This window comes from Apodemus sylvaticus, chromosome 8 (genome assembly GCF_947179515.1).
Source record: "Apodemus sylvaticus chromosome 8, mApoSyl1.1, whole genome shotgun sequence".
Taxonomy (NCBI): Eukaryota; Metazoa; Chordata; class Mammalia; order Rodentia; family Muridae; genus Apodemus; species Apodemus sylvaticus.
Genome location: NC_067479.1, coordinates 101,221,692 through 101,241,309, shown reverse-complemented (window position 1 = coordinate 101,241,309; position 19,618 = coordinate 101,221,692). Strand labels below are relative to the sequence as shown.

The 19,618-nt window shown below is 40.7% G+C and overlaps 1 protein-coding gene across 6 annotated transcripts in view; it reads left to right on the top strand.

Moving 5' to 3' along the window:
* The window catches only part of Ccser2 (coiled-coil serine rich protein 2), a 114,575-nt gene that overhangs the window by 31,110 nt on the left and 63,847 nt on the right, over window positions 1-19,618 (top strand). For all 6 annotated transcript variants that reach the window (XR_007979182.1, XM_052190194.1, XM_052190193.1 and 3 more), the window contains exon 3: window positions 923-1,119. Coding sequence is in view for 5 of the 6 variants with exons in the window: in XM_052190194.1 (XP_052046154.1) it covers window positions 923-1,119 (197 nt within the window). In the remaining variant the exon portion in view is untranslated. The remainder of the gene's footprint in view (window positions 1-922; window positions 1,120-19,618) is intronic.

Here is a 19,618-nt window from a genome sequence, read left to right as displayed (position 1 = left end):
ATAGATTGTAAGATGCTAGTTGACCAAGACACCTCAGTCTGGATGGGAGTGCAGCAGAACAGCAACCTTGCGGCTTGTTGCAATCCCATGTTATTTTCTAGGGTACAACCCGTCAAGCTCTATACTTTGCCTTCTTGGGGGCTGACTTCTACACGCCAAGTTCTGTATTGTATAGGCCGTGGCTTCCAGGCAGTTTTCCCCATACTGCCTGGAAGTGGCCTGCTACTAAACACTAAACCACACCATTCGCCGTAGCCATTATTGCGTTCTGCTAAGAGTAAAGCTGTATCAAACATCAGTCAGGTAACATAAGCATGTTTAGTTGAATGCTTTCTGTCCTAGGAACATTTTTGTTTGGCAGTCTTTGTGTGATACTTCACCGAAGCATTGAGTAGAGAGAATGCCTGTTAAACATTTTTGGAACTCAATGCAGGATGAATGTTGTTTATCTACCCAGAAAAAGAAGCCCAAAGGGAGGGCACAAAGGCATGTCTAGTCAAGGGACTGGCTCACACGTAGTGATGCACTAAACTGTCTTCAGGTGTTATAAACTAGACAATGCCTAGAACAAGTCGTCCTTTAAGGACATATCTGTGAGGTTAAGTAGCCTACAGAGAGGAAGAGAGTTTCCTGAACAGTGGTTAAAATGAAATACCTTGAAATATTAAAGAAATGTGAAGATGTAAAAAAATGTTGCAAAGTGAATTTTATGTTTACTACAAAATGTTTTAGTGGCTTATTTTGAAAACTTTGCCTTTTTTTTTTTTTAAAGTTTATTTAGGATTTAGGAAAGCGGTACAGTTAGTTTTTGAACCAAATGCTGTTATAATAGATTGGATTATTAGAACTTATATTTTAGAAATGAGAAATGTCTGTGCTTTATAAATTCATGCCTTTTTCTTTCTTTTAAAATCATTTGAAGACAGGAGTGAATGCACAAAGCATACATCTGGAAACAACCTGATTTCACCAGAGACGGATTACAGAGCTGGGTCTTCATTTGAACTGTCTCCGTCCGATAGCTCTGACGGAACATACATGTGGGATGAAGAGGGCCTGGAACCCATCGGAAGTGTCCACCCTGTGGGCAGCTATGAGTCCTCGGAAATGAACAGCATAGTATGTATGGACTTGTGTTCCCTTTGGGAGATTCCTTTTTATTTTAGTATACAGGCACATAATGGCACTGATAAATATTTTAAACCTAGAAATCAACTTTCTTATTTGAGAATTAGGAATTCATACATATCTATTAATGGCTTAAAAATGTGTAACTAAAACATCCAGGGTATATGTAAGACATTTGACTTACATACAAACACGCACACACACACACACACACACACACACACACACACATATTTTACTATACATAAAGGCATATACATAAAGTGCCACTTGGTGAAGGGGTGTAGGGATGGTGCTTCACCTGTGTTTTCTACAGAGAGTGGTAGATTGATGGACCAGATGCTCCAGGACCAAGAATCAGCTGTTGGCAAACCTTGGGTAGACTATGCTGATGTACTGCCATTCTGTCACCACTTCAGTGTGCTTTTAATATAATGGGAGGGTTTGACTTTTATTCTTAACAAAGTCTTGCGGGTCTGGGTGGCTCGAGGACAGCTGCCTATAGTGACTTGAGCTGCTTTGTCCGTGGGCTTGATCTTGTCTTCGAAGCCCTTATTACTGTGATAGGAGGAGACAGGACTGCCAGTCACACGCTCTTGCAGTATCTAATTTGGCCTGCAAGTGGCACTGGTGTTTTCAGTCACAACCTGATAATCAGTTTGACTGTAATCCCACATAAGTACTAAGGTGATAGGAAAATAATCTTCCTGTGTCTGGAAGAGGGAACTACAAGTGCCACCACATATTAATGCATCGTTCTTTTATAAAACATTATGAGTAACTTAGATACTGACACCCTAATAAAATGCAACTGATGTAGTTAAAATGGCTCAGGGTAATTATTTAGGCTAGAAAATAGAAATACTCATAAATCAAATTGGTTTATAGGTATATAATATTCTAACTGACTTTCAGGCAGCAAAGCTTTCTATATCCATATAAGCCTGTGGCATGGAGAACCAGATATTGTGATGAAAGGCTTTTAAGTTTCATAGACATAGTTATATGCAGTTTATAGAGTGTCTTCATCTGACCAGATCAAGGTTACAGTTTAAGACTTGACTCTGTTCTTTATTAATAGTCTTTTGAAATGTATAATTGAAGTACTTATCTGCATTTTTTCCAGTAGATGGCAGTAGTAAGCCACTTAGAACTTGATTATTTTTAGAGGTTCATTATCATAACTGACAAAAGGCCCCCTTCTACTGAGTTTAGAATATACTTGGGTAAAATTCTTGAGTATATTCCTAGATTAATATGCTTGAGTATAACAGATGGGAAGCAACCAGGCTGCACTCTGTACTTTAGAACAAGATGGTGGCTCCTGAGTTTCTTCTTTGTTGCTTTTTGAATTAGGCTTGTCTCTTCTTTAAGTCTCTGTGTAGACCGGACTCAGAGATCTGCTTGCCTTTGGCTCTCGGGTGCTGAGATTAAAGGTGCACACCACCATGCCCAGCTTTGATATTGCTCTTTTCTGATCCAAGGGAAAGACAAGGTCTGAGAAAGGGTGACTTACTGACAAGCAGCTAAGGTCCTCTTTGGTAGTGTTGATGGAAGTTCACAAGTTTTGCTTTGAATATTTCCAGCTTGCTTTGTTTTACAACACATCACCTCACTGGGCTTCACTGACTGCTCTGTTTCCACTGATGAACTTTTCATCCCTCTTTTTGCCCAGATATTAGTGCACTTTGCCAATTTTATTTGTACATTCTCCTTCCCTTCACAGTAAATGTGCTTGATTCTTAGCACGTAGTTTAGCATTTTTGTCTTTTTTTACCTAAGGAGTTCATTTGTACTTGCATTTTGATATACTTCACTTTAACACCTTACTATTTTTACTTAAATTGTCTTCCTTTTTCTGTTTTTCCATTTTTTCTTTGCTAAAATACTTCTCATTAATATATGTAACTAAACTGCAAATGAACTTTAGTGTGCTGTCCCTTTTCTTGGGCTTTGCCACAGTGTTACTTCCAGTCTGGGTTCATATAAGGAAATTGCTCTAGATTGCGCACCAGTTGTCACTGCTGATGCAGTTTAGGTGAACCTCCTCCCTAGCCTTCCTGCTGTGAAGTTAGCCCAGCGTCGTGTGCATACTGTGTACGTACTGTACTTCAGCACTGTGCAGCAGCACCCTGCAGTGAGCCTGTTTCTTGCAACTGATAACAGCTTTTAGAACAAAACTTTGTTTTTGAAGAAAAGGAGTATTAAAGACATGGCACAAGTTCTTCTCTTGTCAAGGATAAACAGAGCTTTGAGACTGGCACCGTTGAAGTTACCAGCTAGAATCTCAGCTGTTTATGTGCTTAGAAGTATTTGTTGTATATAATTTATATGCAGTAAAGTACATGAATTTACAGACATCCCAAGGAATTTTGATGGAGTTGTCCAGGTTGTTATGGGGAATATTTCCATCAGTTCAGAAACTTCCCCTCTGTTCCTTTCATTGATCCTCTTATTCCAAAGAAAGGTTACTTCCTACCAAAAGATAGAGGAAGAGACACTAGAAAGTCTCCTGCTAGTGTAGATCAGTTGCTTTCTTTTTAAACCGTATATACATGGAGCCAAGTACATATTATTTTGTGTCTGGCTTTAATGAGTTGTAGGGTTTTGTTTTGTTTTGTTTTGTTTTGTTTTGTTTTTTTTTTGTATCTTCTGTATTTTTTGTGTCTGTGCACGTGTGTCCTTCTCCATGATGAAGTCAACATTCTGTATTGTATTCCCTGAGCTGGATTCCCAGTGCTTGTCCATTCTTCTTGCTGGATCCCAGTCCTCTGTGTGAACAGCCTCCTTTAGCCTTGTGTTCACAGGCTTTTTAGGTTGGTGGAAGGTTTGGGTTATTTAGAGAATTGCATTGTTGAAAATATTTTGTTGTATTTTTAGTGAAAATTTATTTCAGTTGGCAAAATAGAAGAGGGATTCTTTTCGTTATAGTCATGCTTATTTTTATAGATAGTGGTACCAGTTTTCCAAAGTATTGTCTTTACAATTCCCATTTGCAGCACATTCTGTAATTCTGCTTTCTTGTTTATACTTCATGTTGTCTGCCTTTTTGTTTACTATTCTGGTGGTGGGAATATCATGGTATTGTTTTGCGAATATACTTACTGTCTGTTAGAATAGCCTCTTTTGTGATATGCCTTTAATTGGTCAATACATTAAAAAAATTATTTGTAAAAATCCTTCGCATGTTTTTGTTGGTTAGTTTTATGTCAACTTGATACAAACTAGAGGCATATGGGAAGAGAGACATTTAGTTGAAAAATGCACCTAATATTGGCCTGCAGCCAATTTTAGACCCTTTTTTTTTTTTTTGGTTTTTTTTTTTTCCAAGACAGGGTTTCTCTGTGTAGCCCTGGCTATCCTGGAACTCACTCTGTAGACCAGGCTGGCCTCAAACTCAGAAATCCACCTGCCTCTGCTTCCCAAGTGCTGGGATTACAGGCATGCACCACCATCGCCCAGCCAGACCTTTTCTTGATTATTGATTGATGTGAGTGGACTCAACCCATGGTGGGATGGGGGAGGGCAGTTGGCTGAGCAGGCCGTGAGGAGAAAGCCATAAGCAGCACTGCTCCATGCCTTCTGCTTTGGCTCCTGCCTCCAAGTGCCTGAGGTAAGTTCCTGCCGTGACCTCAGTGGGAGTGCAACCAGAGAACAGTAAGAAGAAACAAACCACTTCCTCCCCAAGTTGCTCTTGGTCATGGTATTTTATCAAGCAATAGAAACCCTAAGACACATGTGTTAAATATATTTTCCATCCTGGATTGACTTCTCAATTTGTAAATAATATTTTTGATAAGTTTAACTAGACTTTTAAAAACATATAAAAAGATTTATCCTTTCATATATTATATCCTGACCACAGTTCCCTCTCTCTTCTCTTCTCCCAGTGTTTTCCCCTGGCCTCCCTTTTCCCCCAGTTCCACTCCTCTGTTTCCCTTCAGAAAAGGTCAGGCCTCCCACAGATATCAGCCAAGCCTATTCAAAGTTGTAATGAGACTTAGGCTTTCCCCTCAAATAAGGCTGGATGAGGCAGCCCTGTGGGAGGACAAGGGCCCCAAAGCAGGCCAAAGAGTCAGAGAGCACTCCTGCCCACACTTCTAGGAGTCCTGTATGAAGAACAAGCCACAAAACCACAAAATATATATAGAGAGGGCCTAAGTCAGACCCATGCAGGCCCCTGATTGTTGGCGCAGTCTCTGAGCCCCTGGGAGCCCAGGTTAGTTGGTTCTGTGAGTTTTCTTGTGGTGTCTTTGACCCCTCTGGCTCCTACAATTCTTCTCCCTTTTCTGTAGGATTCCACGAGCTGTGGGTCTCTGCATCTGCTCTCATTAGTTGCTGGATGAAGCTGTTCTAATGACAGTTATGCTAGGCTTTGTCTACAAGTCTAGCAGAGTTCCTCCTCCATCCCCCAGTTGTTAGTGTTGTTCAACTTACTGATTTTCTTTAATTGTTACCACTTTAGTTCACTGTGAAATCTTCCATTACTCCAAAGTAAAAAAGATATGTTTCAGTATTTTCTTCTAAAAATTTTATATTTAATCTTTTACATTTAGATTTATAGTCCACCTGGAAATTTACTTTTTTATAATGTGTAGGGTAGAGGTCAAGATTAATTTTATGGTATGGTGTGAAATAGAGGTTCAGTATCAGTTAATGTTTTTGGAGGGATAACGATTGGGAATCCATTTTCCCCTTTCTACTAAAGAGGCATCTTTCTTATAACTCAGTGACACGATACACACACACACACACACACACACACACACACACACACACACACACACACACACACGCGCGCGCGCGCGCGCGCACACACATTTTAGCCTTTTGTAGTTCTGTTACAATTTAGAATAAGTTTGCAAGTTTCAATGAAGGAGTCAGAGTTTGAATAGGATAGTACGAATTTATATGTCAATTTGGAGAAAATCTAAGTGTTTACAATTTGTGCGTGCAGTATATGCCTCCATTTATTTGGTTTTTAGAGATTTTCTTTTTTCTTTTTTTCTATAAGCTGTTCCAAATATGGTATTCTTATCAGTGATTTTCAAGGTGACATAATCTAGATTTACCTAGAAATAGAATCTCACTGAGAAATTGTTTAGATAAGCAGACTGTGAAGGATTTTCTTAATTTGGGCTGAGCTAGGAGGATCCAGCCTGCAAGTAGGCAGCACCTTTTCTGGGCGCAGCCCCAGAGTGTGCCTTCGTTCATGACTCTGATCTTTGTGGTTGTAATATGACCTGTCATGTGATCTCTCTCAAGTGTCACCATATGTCCACCATATTTCCTATTTTTATAGTAGCTCTTTGAAGGAGCTATGGGCTGCTTACAACTTCTTGTTTTAAACCGAGGTGAATTCATTTGAGTAAAGTGAAACTGTTCAGTCAGGATTTTGTTCCTCAGTTCTGGTTTCTTAGTTTGGGAATCCATTAGGATGCCTGAGTATATTTACTCTAGGCTTTCAGAAAATCGCAGTGTAGCCTGTTCATTTTGTGTGTGTGTGCCCATTTGTATGTCTGTATTCCTGGAAGCAAATGTCTAGCTGCTGAGTCATTTCACCAGCCTTTAAACATTTAATTGATATTTAATTGCTTTGAAGATTAAACACGGTAACTTTTCTGATAATTGCACTCACATCTGCAGTACTTGGAAACTGTAGGACAGAGACATCCTCTTTTCTATGATGCTGTGGATGTCACTGAAGAGGAGTACTGCAGCATCACGAGGGCTAATGTCTTAACACCAAGATGTTTAACAAGTGATGACTTTAAGCAGTATGTATGGATGAATAGGTTTTGCTTTTGGAAGGCTTTTTTTTTTTAAAAAATAAAAAAAAAAATTGGAGCTGTGGCCTTACTGTATGTCCTAGGCTAGCATGTGGGGTATCCTTTCCCAATCTCAGAGTGCTGGGATTGAAGGTTTGAGCAGCCAGCCTGCTTAGAGATTAAATCATGGAGGTGCTCGAAGCTGATGGCTCTTGAATATGTGCCTTGTCACACAGTTTATTCTCATATAGTAGGCTGGCACAAGTCCTCATGTAAACCAGCTATTTCACTTTAGAAGGCAATTGCTTGACACTAAGTTATCCTTTCACTTGGGGATGCCGATACATTTCTATTTCACATGACTGTTTTCCTAGGAGCAGGTGGCTGCATTTGGGTTTCTGCTCTGGTGACTACAGATAAGCATCCCTGACGTTGAGATGTGTGCTGGGTCTTATGAGATTCATAGTAGTTGATGTAGCTTTATGAGTCCCTGAGATTGTTTTCCCATGTGTGCCTCAAAGACAGCAGTAGCTTGTCTCCATCCTACTAGTGTTTACCCCAGTCAGCAGTCTTTTTATGTACTGTTAAATTCTGGTGAGGTCCTCCTTATTCTTTCTTTACCTTTCTGTTCTTTTGTACCTGCTCAGGACATGCTTTGTGTCCCCCTGTTCCTTGCCTAGGTCCTTGTGGCAGGATCATTTGACATTATTTGTATTTCTCCAAATGCTTACGTTCTGTCTCTTCCCACTGGCTATGCTGGAACGTAACACGACTTGTTTCTCTGCCTGTCAGGAGTTTATTCATTCTCCAAGGTTGCATTCAGGCCTTTCTTTTCCCTTGTTCTGCTAAGGCTGATGGCTTAATGCTGAGGTGGGTGCAAACCCATACTTTGAAGCTACAAGCTGGTTTTCTGCCAGATTGTGAGGACTGACTCCTCATCTGTTTATACCTTCATGCTGACGTGTGACTCTCTGCAGTTAGAATTAATCCAATACTGACGTCGTGACTCTCTGCACTTAGAATTAATCACCCCCCCCCTTTGTTTTCAACTGTAGTAGTCAGGGTAGGTAAGGGTGCATCATCTTTGGATCCTCTAGGGAAAACCCATTCCAGTTTAGACTTTACCTGTATTCATTCCTTTGCTTCTGCCTGCCTTCTGTCTTGGAAGCCAGCAGTGGTATATACTCTCATATGTCACCCTGATCCCCCTTCTATCTCCTTCCCTCTGGAGGTACTTGTGAATATATTTGGTCCATTCTAGATAGTTCAGGAGAAAGGCAGGGCATGATTATCAACATGAACTTCAATTCTAGCCCAGATTAATTCATAGATTCCATGGATTAGGACTGGACAACATTGTGGGGCTTGATATTTTGCATAACAAAACTGTAGATCTACCTTTCAAACATGTTATATTATTTTTTTAAGTTGGGAAGGGTCCATTGCGACTCACAGTTTAAAGGTCCAGTCCATCAGAGCCGGGAAGGCTTGGCGCTGAGAGGATGCTGTCTCACTGTTGGGTGGATCAGGGAACAGCGAGAGATGAGTGCCGTATTCTGTGTTCCAGACATTTTAAACAGGACTGTCATTCATTAAAATAATTGGTCTATGAAGTCATTAGATTTAATTCTAGCAAGTTGTAAAGTTTATACTTAGCTCTAGAAAGTTGTAAATTTGAATTAAAAATAAAATAGTCAAGCTCAGTTTTCAGTAAAAGTTCATTACATTGTGGTTATTAATTCAGGGAAGATTTGTGAGTTTAAAATGCAAGTTGTTTTTTTTTTTTAACGACTGTTTATGTGATGATTAATATTGTCAGTTGGACTAGATTCAGAGTTACTTAGGAGACATACTTGGCCGTGTTTTTGAGGGTTTGTCCAGAGAGGGTGAACAGAGGATGGAAGGCGGACATCATCTCCTGAGTAAAATAGGAGGAAAGCAGCTGAGAGCCTGTCTTTATGCTTCTGAGGGTGGTGCCGTGTGCTGAGAGATCATGAAATGTCTTCACCTGAAGACTGAGCAGGAAGTGGAGGCGGGGAGGATGGGATTTTTGTTCTGTGAACCGAAAAAGAGCTACAGGAAAACAATGTGAGGAACATAATTTGATTTACAGTTGAAAAATGTTGAGTATGAAAGATTGAAGTGGACATCATGAAGAGCAATGGAAGCCATTGTTGGGGGAGGGGTGGCAGTGGTTTGTGCTAAGGTGGTGCTTAGTGAAGGCATAGAGAAAAAGACAGTTTGGAAAGTGTTTAGAGATGGTACATTTGCCTGATCGTCCAGTGGAAAACAGCACCTCCTCAGCTTTAGAAGTTACAAATAGTAGTTGTGCTTCTGTTCATTCTGCCATGCCTTCTGGAGTTGCTGATAGACTTGTTCCTTTCCTGGCCCCTCCCAGCCCTGTAATATGGAAGGTGCCTTCTGGCTCTCCACCATCTGGGACAGCCTCTCTTTTCTGACTGGTCAGCCTGCTCATTTTGTCTCTCTACTTCCTACTTCTTGCCTTGAGTATGGCTAGTATTTTATTGTTTCTCATTGCTCATTTAGGTTTTAGGCTCTAAAGTCTTGGTAAATGTTTATTGAAATAAATGCCATAAAAGACCCCTTAAATATGGTCATCCAATTAAAAAATAGAAACCCCTAAACTGCAGCTCCTGTTTATTTCTGATCAGTGTTTTCCATGCATATTGTGACATAGTCACTTTAGAAAGTGAGTTTCCAGGGCATCACGTGTCATAATAGCAAGCTGCAAGGAACTAAACATGCTGTGTCTGTGTCCATGGGCAGGTGAGGGCAGCTTACAGAACATTGAGACGGTCTTAAGATAGGTAACTGGGCATTTCAAACTCATCTGGATCTCTCCAGCTGTTTCCTGGTACAGAATCACAGAACTTGAGAGAATAGAGCGAACTGCTCAGTGTGGTTGCTATAGATGTGGGGATACAAGGAGCGGAGGAAACCTGTTTCTCTCAGCAGATGCTTTTCCATGTTGAATTATCAGCACAAGTTCTTTCTTGTCCCACTAACTCAGTTTTGAATAAGCTTAAATTTATTAATATAGTTTTGACCCTTTAAACTAATTATATTTTCATTTAACATTAATGGATGCTATAATACATTAGCTACATTGCAATCTGAAGCTTAATTCAGTAGTTATTTTTTGTGTTTCTACTATGTTACAGAAATACTGTTGAATTCTGAAGACTTTGATGGATAAAGTTGTGTTTATCCTAATGGCTTCAGATTCTGGCACTATATAAACATGATCACAGTATGGAGTTAAAGGTCATGGGCTATTATTAATTTGCCTGAGGACTTCATTGTGCAGTCCTCACACACTGTGATTGTGTTGAGGGAGAAGAGAAGAGAAGGTTGTAGGGGGTGAGGAGGGGAGAGAGGAGAGGAGAGGAGAAGAGAGGAGAGAGGAGGGGGGGAGAGAGAGAGAGTGTGTGAGAATGCATTTGTTTTAAAAAGGAAGTGACATTAAACTGAAGTTCTGAAGACCATGTACAAAGTGCATCTGTTGGCCAAGTAAACCCTGAAGGTGACCATGGCAGCATCTGGAGAGAGTGTGCAGTGGTGTAGGTATCAAGTCGTGATGAGGACTAGCAACTTAGCTAACTATGAGTGTGAGATGGAGAACGGCTAAGGATGAAGCTAGGGAGTGAGCTTGATGTTCCAAGCTGAACTTGCAGATAATTACAAACCATGTTTTAAACGCAGTGAGATTGATAAAACAGTGAATAGTTTATATATATTTCTATGTTAAATTTTGATATACACTTCTTGTATATATATATAATATGAGCACTATAGGTTTTGGAATATTTGTTTTTTTTTTCATAAATACAGAGTTGGTATGCTATTTAAACATCCAGGAGAAAGGCTGTGTATTAGATAAAAGTGAACTTACAAGTAACTTATTAACAAAAAGCACAGTTTTTATAACCATGTCTCTGTTAGGTAGCTGTGGTCCCTAACATGGATACATGATTAATAAGATGGAGTAGACTTCTGTAAATGAGATTAGATAGGCATTAAAGATTTGTTCAAGAGAACACTGAAGCTGCAAAGCTAAATACTTTTCACTAATAGGATGGCTTTAAGAGTTGTAAAATTGCTGTTCTATTCTGAGTGAGTAGTTTATATATTTAAAAACAGCCTAGGGTCTCCTTTGTTTCTTCTAAAGCAAATGCCAGGACCAATTGCTTCCACAATCATCCCTTTCTAGGGACATTTAGGAGGCATTACTGTAGTTTTTTGTCACATTCTTGGTTGAGTCAGGGAGCCTGATTTTAGACCTGTGAACTAAGTACCTTGCCTTGGGAAGGCAGAGGTTGAAACGTGGTTTGCACAGCATCCTCCCTCCCTCCCTCCCTCCCTCCCTCCCTCCCTCCCTCCCTCCCTCCCTCCCTCCCTCCCTCCCTCCCTCCCTCCTTCCTTCCTTCCTTCCTTCCTTCCTTCCTTCCTTCCTTCCTTCCTTCCTTCCTTCCTTCCTTCCTTCCCAAGTGCTACCCCCTGTGCTATTCCCCCCTGGCCCCCTCTTCCCTCGCTCATCTTCCCTTCACTTCTCTGACAGGGTGGTGCTTCTCCTGGGTATCTCCCCGCCCTGGCACATCAAGTCTCTGCAGGGTTGGTTTAGGCACATCTTCTCCCTCTGAGGCCAGAAAAGGCAGCTATATTGGGGAACAGATTTCACAATCATGCTACAGCTTTAGGGACAGTTCCTCCTCTAGTTTGGGCCCCACATGAAGACCAAGCTGCACATCTGCTACATATGTTCTGGGACCCTTGGTCCAGCCTGTGTATGTTCTTTGGTTGGCGGCTCAGTCTATGAGAGCTCCCAGGGATCCAGGTTAGTTGACTGTTGATCTTCCTGTGTAGTTCCTATGCTCTTCAGGGCCTTCAATCTTTCCCCTAGCTCTTCCATTAAAAGTCTCTAACCATTGTCTAATATTTGCCTGTGGGTTTCTCTATCTGTTTTAGTCAGCTGCTGGGTAGAGCCTCTCAGAGGGCAGTTATGCTAGACTCTTATCTGCAAGCATAACAGTCATTAATAATGTGAGGGATTGGTGATGGGTCTCAAGTTGGGCCGGTTATTGTTTGGCTATTCCTTCAGTCTCTGCTCCATCTCTTTTCCTGTATTTTTTTTAGACAGGACAGGTTTTGGGTTGAAAGTTTTGTGGGTGGGTTGGTGTCCTTATTCTGGGGGTCCTGCCTGGCTCCAAGAGGTGGCCCCATGTCCCCACTGTTAGGCATCTTAGCTAAGGTCACATTCATTGACTCCTGGGCGCCCTCCCCATTCCAGGTCTCTGGGACTTCTTAGAGATTCCCCCCATCTCCCTTTGGTAGTTGATTTATCATAATGTTATGGCTCAGTTGCTACTGTTTCTTATTAATTTCATGCTTTATTTCATTATGATCTGCTTAAAATAATTATTTTGTGTCACATCATAGATTTGTTTCTATTTATACTACCGCATACTGTGTTATTTTGTAGATATGTAATTCTTTATTCAGTTACTCCAACATCAGTGAGCATCAGGATTATTTCTAAAATTTTGCAATCACAAATTGCTATAGCAACCATCCTGCTGCACATTTCTCTTTGTAATTTAGATGAACACCTGTGTCATGTTTGTGCCTGTGTGTGCTCAGTTATTCTAAAATATATGCATATCAACGTGCTAGTCACTAGTGACACTGATGATTGGCATCTGTGCCCTCGTCGGAAGTTTATTGCTGAATTTTAAGCCCCATAATTCTTACATTCTGAGCATTACTATCAACTCAAATTGAATTTTGTAGTGTTTTTATACCACTTAGCCCCCCAACCACAGCAACCTTCCTGTGCAGAATTCAGTCGGAAACTGGAGAAGACGCATGCATTCCTAGGTTTCTGAACCTCAGTGTTATGTACTAAGCAGTGAGCCTGCTGAGAGGTGGTGGGTTCCAGCAGCCTCTCCCCAGGAGCTGTGACCTGACTGGTTGATTGGGTAGGAAGGGCCCCAACCAGGGCAGGAATTTGGGTGTGGGAAATGAAGCAGAAGCCACAGAGGAGTGCTGCATACTGGCTTGCTGCAGGATTGTTCAGGTTGTTTTCCTATACAGCCCAGGACCACCCATAATAGCCTGGGCCCTCCCACATGAATTAGTAATTAAGAAGTACCATAAGCTTTCCTCCAGGCCAGTCTGATGGAGGATTTCTCAACTGACGTTCCCTCTTTTCAGTGTACTCCAGCTTGTGTCAAATTGATTTAAAAATAGCCTGCTGGGAGCAATCTTCCCGGCCCATTCTAGCTCAAGCTCTCCATGTCCTGTGACCAGTGTGTTTTGTCTTAAGAGATAGAGCCTTACTGTCTGATTTTTTTTTTCTCTTCATTTTTAAAAGTGGTTATAGTAGAGTAAGTGTACTGGTTGGTTTTGTGTCAACCTGACACAGGCTGGTGTCATCACAGAGAAAGGAGCCTCCCTTGAGGAAGTGCCTCCATGAGACCCACCTGTAAGACATTTTTTTAATTAGTCATCAAGGGGGGAGGGCCCCTTGTGGGTGGTGCCATCCCTGGTCTGGTGGTCTTGGGTTCTATAAGAAAGTAAGCTGAGCAAGGCAGAGGAAGCAAGCCAGTAAGGAACATCCCTCCATGGCCTCTGCATCAGCTCCTGCTTCCTGACCTGCTTGAGTTCCAGTCCTGACTGACTTTGGTGATGAACAGCAGTGTGGAAGTGTAAGCTGAATAAACCCTTTTCTTCCCAACTTGCTTCTTGGCATGATGTTTTGTGCAGGAATGGAAACCCTGACTAAGACAGTAAGTCTTGGAGGTACAGTCACCATGACCCTGATCTCCACTGTGAGCAGTGTTGTCAGGTTTCCTACAGTACAGTTGTTGTTTCTCTATATACTTCCATACTATACTCTTTAGAAGACAGTAGTTATGTATGAAGCCTACCTTAACCTTTTCTGCAAGGGAGTGTCTATAAATAGATGGATTTCTGCTTTAATACTGCAAAGAATTTGCCTCTTCCTGCTCTGTGTGATGTTTTGTATCAGTGTGCTATGGAGAGAACATGTACTGGTTTATTAGAGGAAGGCATGGTAGCTTTGAATTTATGACCATACCAGACCTTGCCTTATGTGACTCTTTTCGGGGTGTGTATGTATGTTTGTGTGTGTGTGTGTATGATTTTTTTGGCCATAGTTATAATCATAAATATATAACTTTTTTGAATTGTGTGAGTTCTATCAAATAGTCAACCTCGCTATTTGAGAACACTTCAACCTGCAGCTAGTAGCTCAAGAATATTTTTTGTGGAAGTCTATGCCATCTAATATTTTTGCCTAAATATAGATAGTGCCAAAAATCATTGTAATTGGTATCAGAAAAAAGTACAATTTGGTATATCAACCCTGACTCACTAAAACATGTGTTTTATGAAGAGAGGCTGAAAAGGTAGAGGAGGAGATAGGTACCTTTGATTCTTAGATGACTTCCTAGTCACTTGTCTTGACTAGGAATAAAATGATAGCATCACGGTGATTTGTTACTAAAGGGAAAAGGATTGCGGTTTAGAAAAGGCAGAATATCCTATTCCTGTGGTGATAGCTCACCTGGGTATAACTTGAAAGGCAGAATAGAGGGAAATTAAGTATAGTATCCATGAGGTGTTGTTTTCTGTAATGGAAGCCATGGAGAGTTCTGGGCTGATCCTGATGAGATTTCAGCCATTTGGAGCCATGACCACTAACCCACTCCAATGGGAAAGCTTACTCTTGATGATTAGACAGTATTGTTAGACTGGTTTCTTGGAAGGGATTTCATTGGTGAGAGAGTAAACTAAGAAACTCCTGGAGTCAGGTGGTTTGGAAAGGTGCTGCCTCAGTTTTTGGCTTTGTATCATGAATATCCAGAAATAGCATTACTAAAATGGAACATGAAAGTGGTGAATTTAGAAGTCATGGTTTTGGTTTTGACTGCTTTGCAGTGGAAGAGATGTCAGGGTCAGTACAGACCAGATGACAGAGCTTGCTTCTGAGCCAGCACAGGTCTACTTAGGATTCAGAACCACAGCTGGTTATTCTGAGGTAGCAGTGGACTAAATAAAGCTGATAGACAGTAGCTGGTAGGTTAGATAGAACTCTTGGAGAGTTTATGTGCAAAGGAGCGTCATTCTCCTGAGTTCTCAGTGAAGACCCTAAGTAAAGTGGTTGTGTGCTTCCCTTACGTGTCCTATTGAATATGTTTCTTAACATCACCTCTGCTACAACTGCATTGCCGTAAAATCAAGCAAAAGACTGAATTTTCACCAGATATTGGCTCAGCCCTCATTAAGTTTTAAACTTAAAATATTAGTAAACACAGGTAGGGGAGCTTGGCGTGGTGGTGCACACCTGTAATCACAGCTCTTGGGAGGCAGAGGCAGGGCAGATTTCTGAGTTTGAGGACAGCATGGTCTGCAAAGCAAGTTCCAGGACAGCCAGGGCCATTTACATAGAGAAGCCCTGTCCTGAAAAAACAAAACAAAACAAAACAAAACAAAAAACCCCAAACAAAACAAAAACATGAACAAGAACAGGTAGGGTTGGGGAGAAGGTGTGTTAAGGGACTAATTTTTTCAGGGATTCTTTTGCAGTGGGTTTGAAACAAAGGCCTTGTTTGTGGTGTGTATATGTGTTTGTATATGTGCTGGGCTGGCCTCCTCCCTCCCCCTCCCTTCTCTCTACTGCATTTGGTTGGGTGGGGGAGGTAGGGGATTTCTAACCAGCTATTGAGCTCCAGAGCTCCTTCTGTCTGCCTCCACAGTTCTGGGTTTACTGGGAATCTCAGTTTACAAGCACTTTTTTGAGTGTGTGCTATTTCTTCAGCACCCCCCCCCCAAACAAAAGTCTCTATGCTTCTCTGTTGGCTATACCCCTGAGATTCCATGATGGTTCTAAAACATTAACTGACCTTAAATAAGTCCGCTCTGCTTTATCTGCTGAGAACAATATAAAAGGCTGGAACATACTGATTCTTTTGTCTATTGTGATGACTTGTGTATGTTTTCACTTTTATTTGATGTGTATTTTGCCCACATGTATGTCTGTGTTTCATGTGTGTGTCTGCTGCCCTTGGAGGTCAGAAAAGGGTATTGTATCCCTGTAACTGGAGTTAGAGATGATTGTAAGTTACCACGTAGGTGCTGGGAATTGAGTTCTCTGGAAGACCAGGAAGTGCTTTTAACTGCTGAGTCAACTCTCCAGACACTTGTCTGTGTTTTGAATTGATTTCATAAAATTATTTTCTTTGGCTTAGATTCCTTATCCATTTATTTGATTCTTCTCCTCAATCTTTGAAGTTTTTTTTTTTTTAAACAAATAAAGTATTTTAAAGTCTCTCTGGCTATTCAGTTATCTAATCATCTTTGTTTTATGTTGTTGAGATACTGTCTGGTTTGTGGTACTTAGTGGAGTGTTGTCTAACACCTACACAGGAATTGGAGTTTCCTTGAATAGATAATACTTTTTATTTAGTAGATACCATGCCAGTCCCTTTACAAAGCACAAATTCTGGTGTAGCTATTGCTTGAGTTGTGGCTGTGTATGTGAGAGTAAGTAGTGGCCAGTCAATAAAGCATAGCCAGCCACTGTTAGTCATCTTGTTTTCAGTGTTTACCTCAGTTCTGCTTGAATTTGAGTTCTCTGGAGAGTGTAGCTTCCAGCTTGGTTTGCTGTTGTGTACTGTTGGGCTGGGAAAAGACTGAGTGAGGGTCTTCTTTCAGAGTCTTCCCATTGAGCCTTCTAAGACTATTGTTCTGTAGCGTACGCCTGACTTGCTCGATGTACTCCTTATAGATCCTTTTTTTCCTTTTGTTACATCATCCATCGCACCTTTGCGTGTCAAGAGGAAGGCAAGGTAATTGTGTTCGCTGTGGTCTCAGTCTTCACAAAGCATTACAACACTAATGTAAGCATTGCTAATTCAAGCCTAAATATGTTAATTAAATAGGAAGATACCGTTTTTCAATTTTAATAGTGATAAACTGTATTAAATTAATCACCCAGGGCCAGTGAGAGGGCCCAAGGTGGTAAAGATGCTTGCCACCCGGCCTGACAACCTGCATTCAGGTGCTCAGAAAGCACATCTTAGAAGGAGAGAATTAATTCCCACAAATCATCCTCTGACCTCGATACTCCTCCTGTGCATATACTAACATACACACACACACACACACACACACCAAACATTTTTGATGACACTGGCCCAAGTGGGTGAGAATTCTTAGTCACCATCTCTTGTATCACCGCTTTTTGTTTTGTGGTCTGCCTGTCTTCTCAGGACTCAGTTACACACTAGTCTAAACTTTTCATTCTTTCTTTCACATCCTGTAATTATGTTTCCCATTTTTCCTTCCTGTCTATATTCCAGTTCCAGTATTTTCTTTTTATTTGTTTGTCTTTATGCAATTGCATTAAAAGTTCAAAAATAAATTTTGAATAAAATAGTATGAATAAGTTACAATTTAATAGGTAACCAACTATTAGCTTAGGTTGGTTCGGTAGAGTTCAGAGTAAATAAACCTAGGGAAGTTGGGCATAGAGGTATATTTCTGTAAATCCTAGCACTTGGAATTATCATAAAACACACACGAACCACACACACACATACACATACACACACACACACAGATATGAATAATTAAATCTTGATAAAGACCAACTGACAAGGCAGGACATAACAGTGTTAAAGACATGCGTATACACATTCAAATAAAACACCACAAATGAACAGGAAACCACATGAGATGGTACGAGAGGCTCAACCCAAGAGCAATGATGAAGGAAGGGGCTGTGCACAATTTTGAGAGCTTTGCATCTTCTGTAAATGTCACCTTCTGCATTAGCCTGCTACTTCCATAACTATAATGAAGTTTGGCAACAAAGAGGAGCTGCCAGGAAGATTGAGGCTCTTCCAGCTCTATGAAGACAAAAGGAAAGAGCCAAAGAACACATCAGTTCAAATAGCCAAGTGAACAGGGGTTGCCCCACAGTCACTGGGCTCCCATAGACAAGGCTTAGCCTGCTCCCAGCTCCAGCATGGCCTCCAGGTGATAGGTGGGCCTTCCCATGAGACTTATGAGACAGGTAGGGAAGATTTCACCTTGGCTGGTGTGATCCCTAAGTGACAGTCATACCTGTAGAGCCAAGGAGTGGTCTGGTCTAAAATAAGGGAGACAGTCACAAATTGGGGCTAGAAATGCCAGCCTTTCATTCTGCCTAACTAAAAAGTCAGTGGTTTTCAGCAAAAGCAGTTTTTAAACACCTGTTATATGCAGAATATGCTAATTTGACAAGGTCTGATTGGACCTTCACCATTCTAACTCAACATAAAGTTTTTTTTTGTTTCTGAATGATGGAGAGATATCCTAAGATATATAGTAGGTGATTTTGTGAATATCATAGAGTGTACATATCATAGAGTGAATATCATAGAGTGTACATAAATAAACTAAGAAGGCTCTACTTTCAGGTACAAAGAAGTAATTACAATTTGTATTTTCAAATGATATCATGGTTTATAGAGTATCTCATGGAATATTTCAGTAGTAATATTTGTAAATTTTCAAAGTACAAGGTAAATATATAAAATGTTCATTTTTCCTTGTGCATGCAATTCCCTCACTCATATGAAGATCATGTGTTCAAGACAAGCTCTTTATATAGTGAGACCCTATTTCCAAAACAAAAGAAAGCAAAGCAAAACAAACGTTTCTATAAATTGATGGCTAGATAGGAACTGGAATTAATAAAAACACAATCTCAGAAGATATTTAAATGTGCATTTAACAGGATGTCCATATGGTATCTGAAGAGCAGAGTCGGAGAAAGGAAGGGAAGGAGAGTTGAATAATAAAGTAGTGTTGATGTTGGCCGGTTGGGAGATGCTGTGTAGTGGTGACATGATTTTATTCCAACATGATGTGTACATTTTGTGCAATACCAGGCAAAACCTTTTGTGAGCTGAGACAGATTCAAAATTCATACATAAGGGAAAACAGACTATGTAGTATGGAAAAGTTTACCAAAGTTGGAAGAATTACACTACCTCAATTTACAGATCTAGCAGTCAGCACAGTGTTGGCAAAAGGAGTGGTTGAACATTCATTGGAACACGATGGTGACACCAGAAAATATATGGACACTCACAGAGGGAATCTACGTAGACAAAAGGGCAAAGTCAGTCCCAAGGAGGAAGACTTCAATGACTCCTGCACAAGCCGCTCATCACACAGATACACATGCAATTAAAAAGTTAAGGTAATAAGACTAGAACAGGAGAAGGTAGATGCTGAGTCCAAGGGCAGGGCAAGACACTAACCAGCAGAGGCATGGGACAGAGGTACATGGCTTCCTCTTTCTAGTAAGATGGCTCTTACCTATCCTATGCAGATGAGAGCAAGGAAAATCACATTCATTATTTATTGTTCTTTCCTTGCCTTTTTCTTGGACCCTTGCTATAAGGCCCAGTACTGTTGTTGGTGTAACTCGACACTGATTCATTAACATCTTCCAGACCCCACTTGTTTATGAGTCTGTGCTGTAATGGGTTCCCCCACAGATGTTCTGTTTTCATGTCCTCTCAAACATGCTGGAGACACATCAGAATTAATGGGTTCTAAAACTGTTAGTTCTTCATTTTCCTACCAGATCTGACCTTTTTGGGGGATGGGGTGTCAAGTCATTGTTT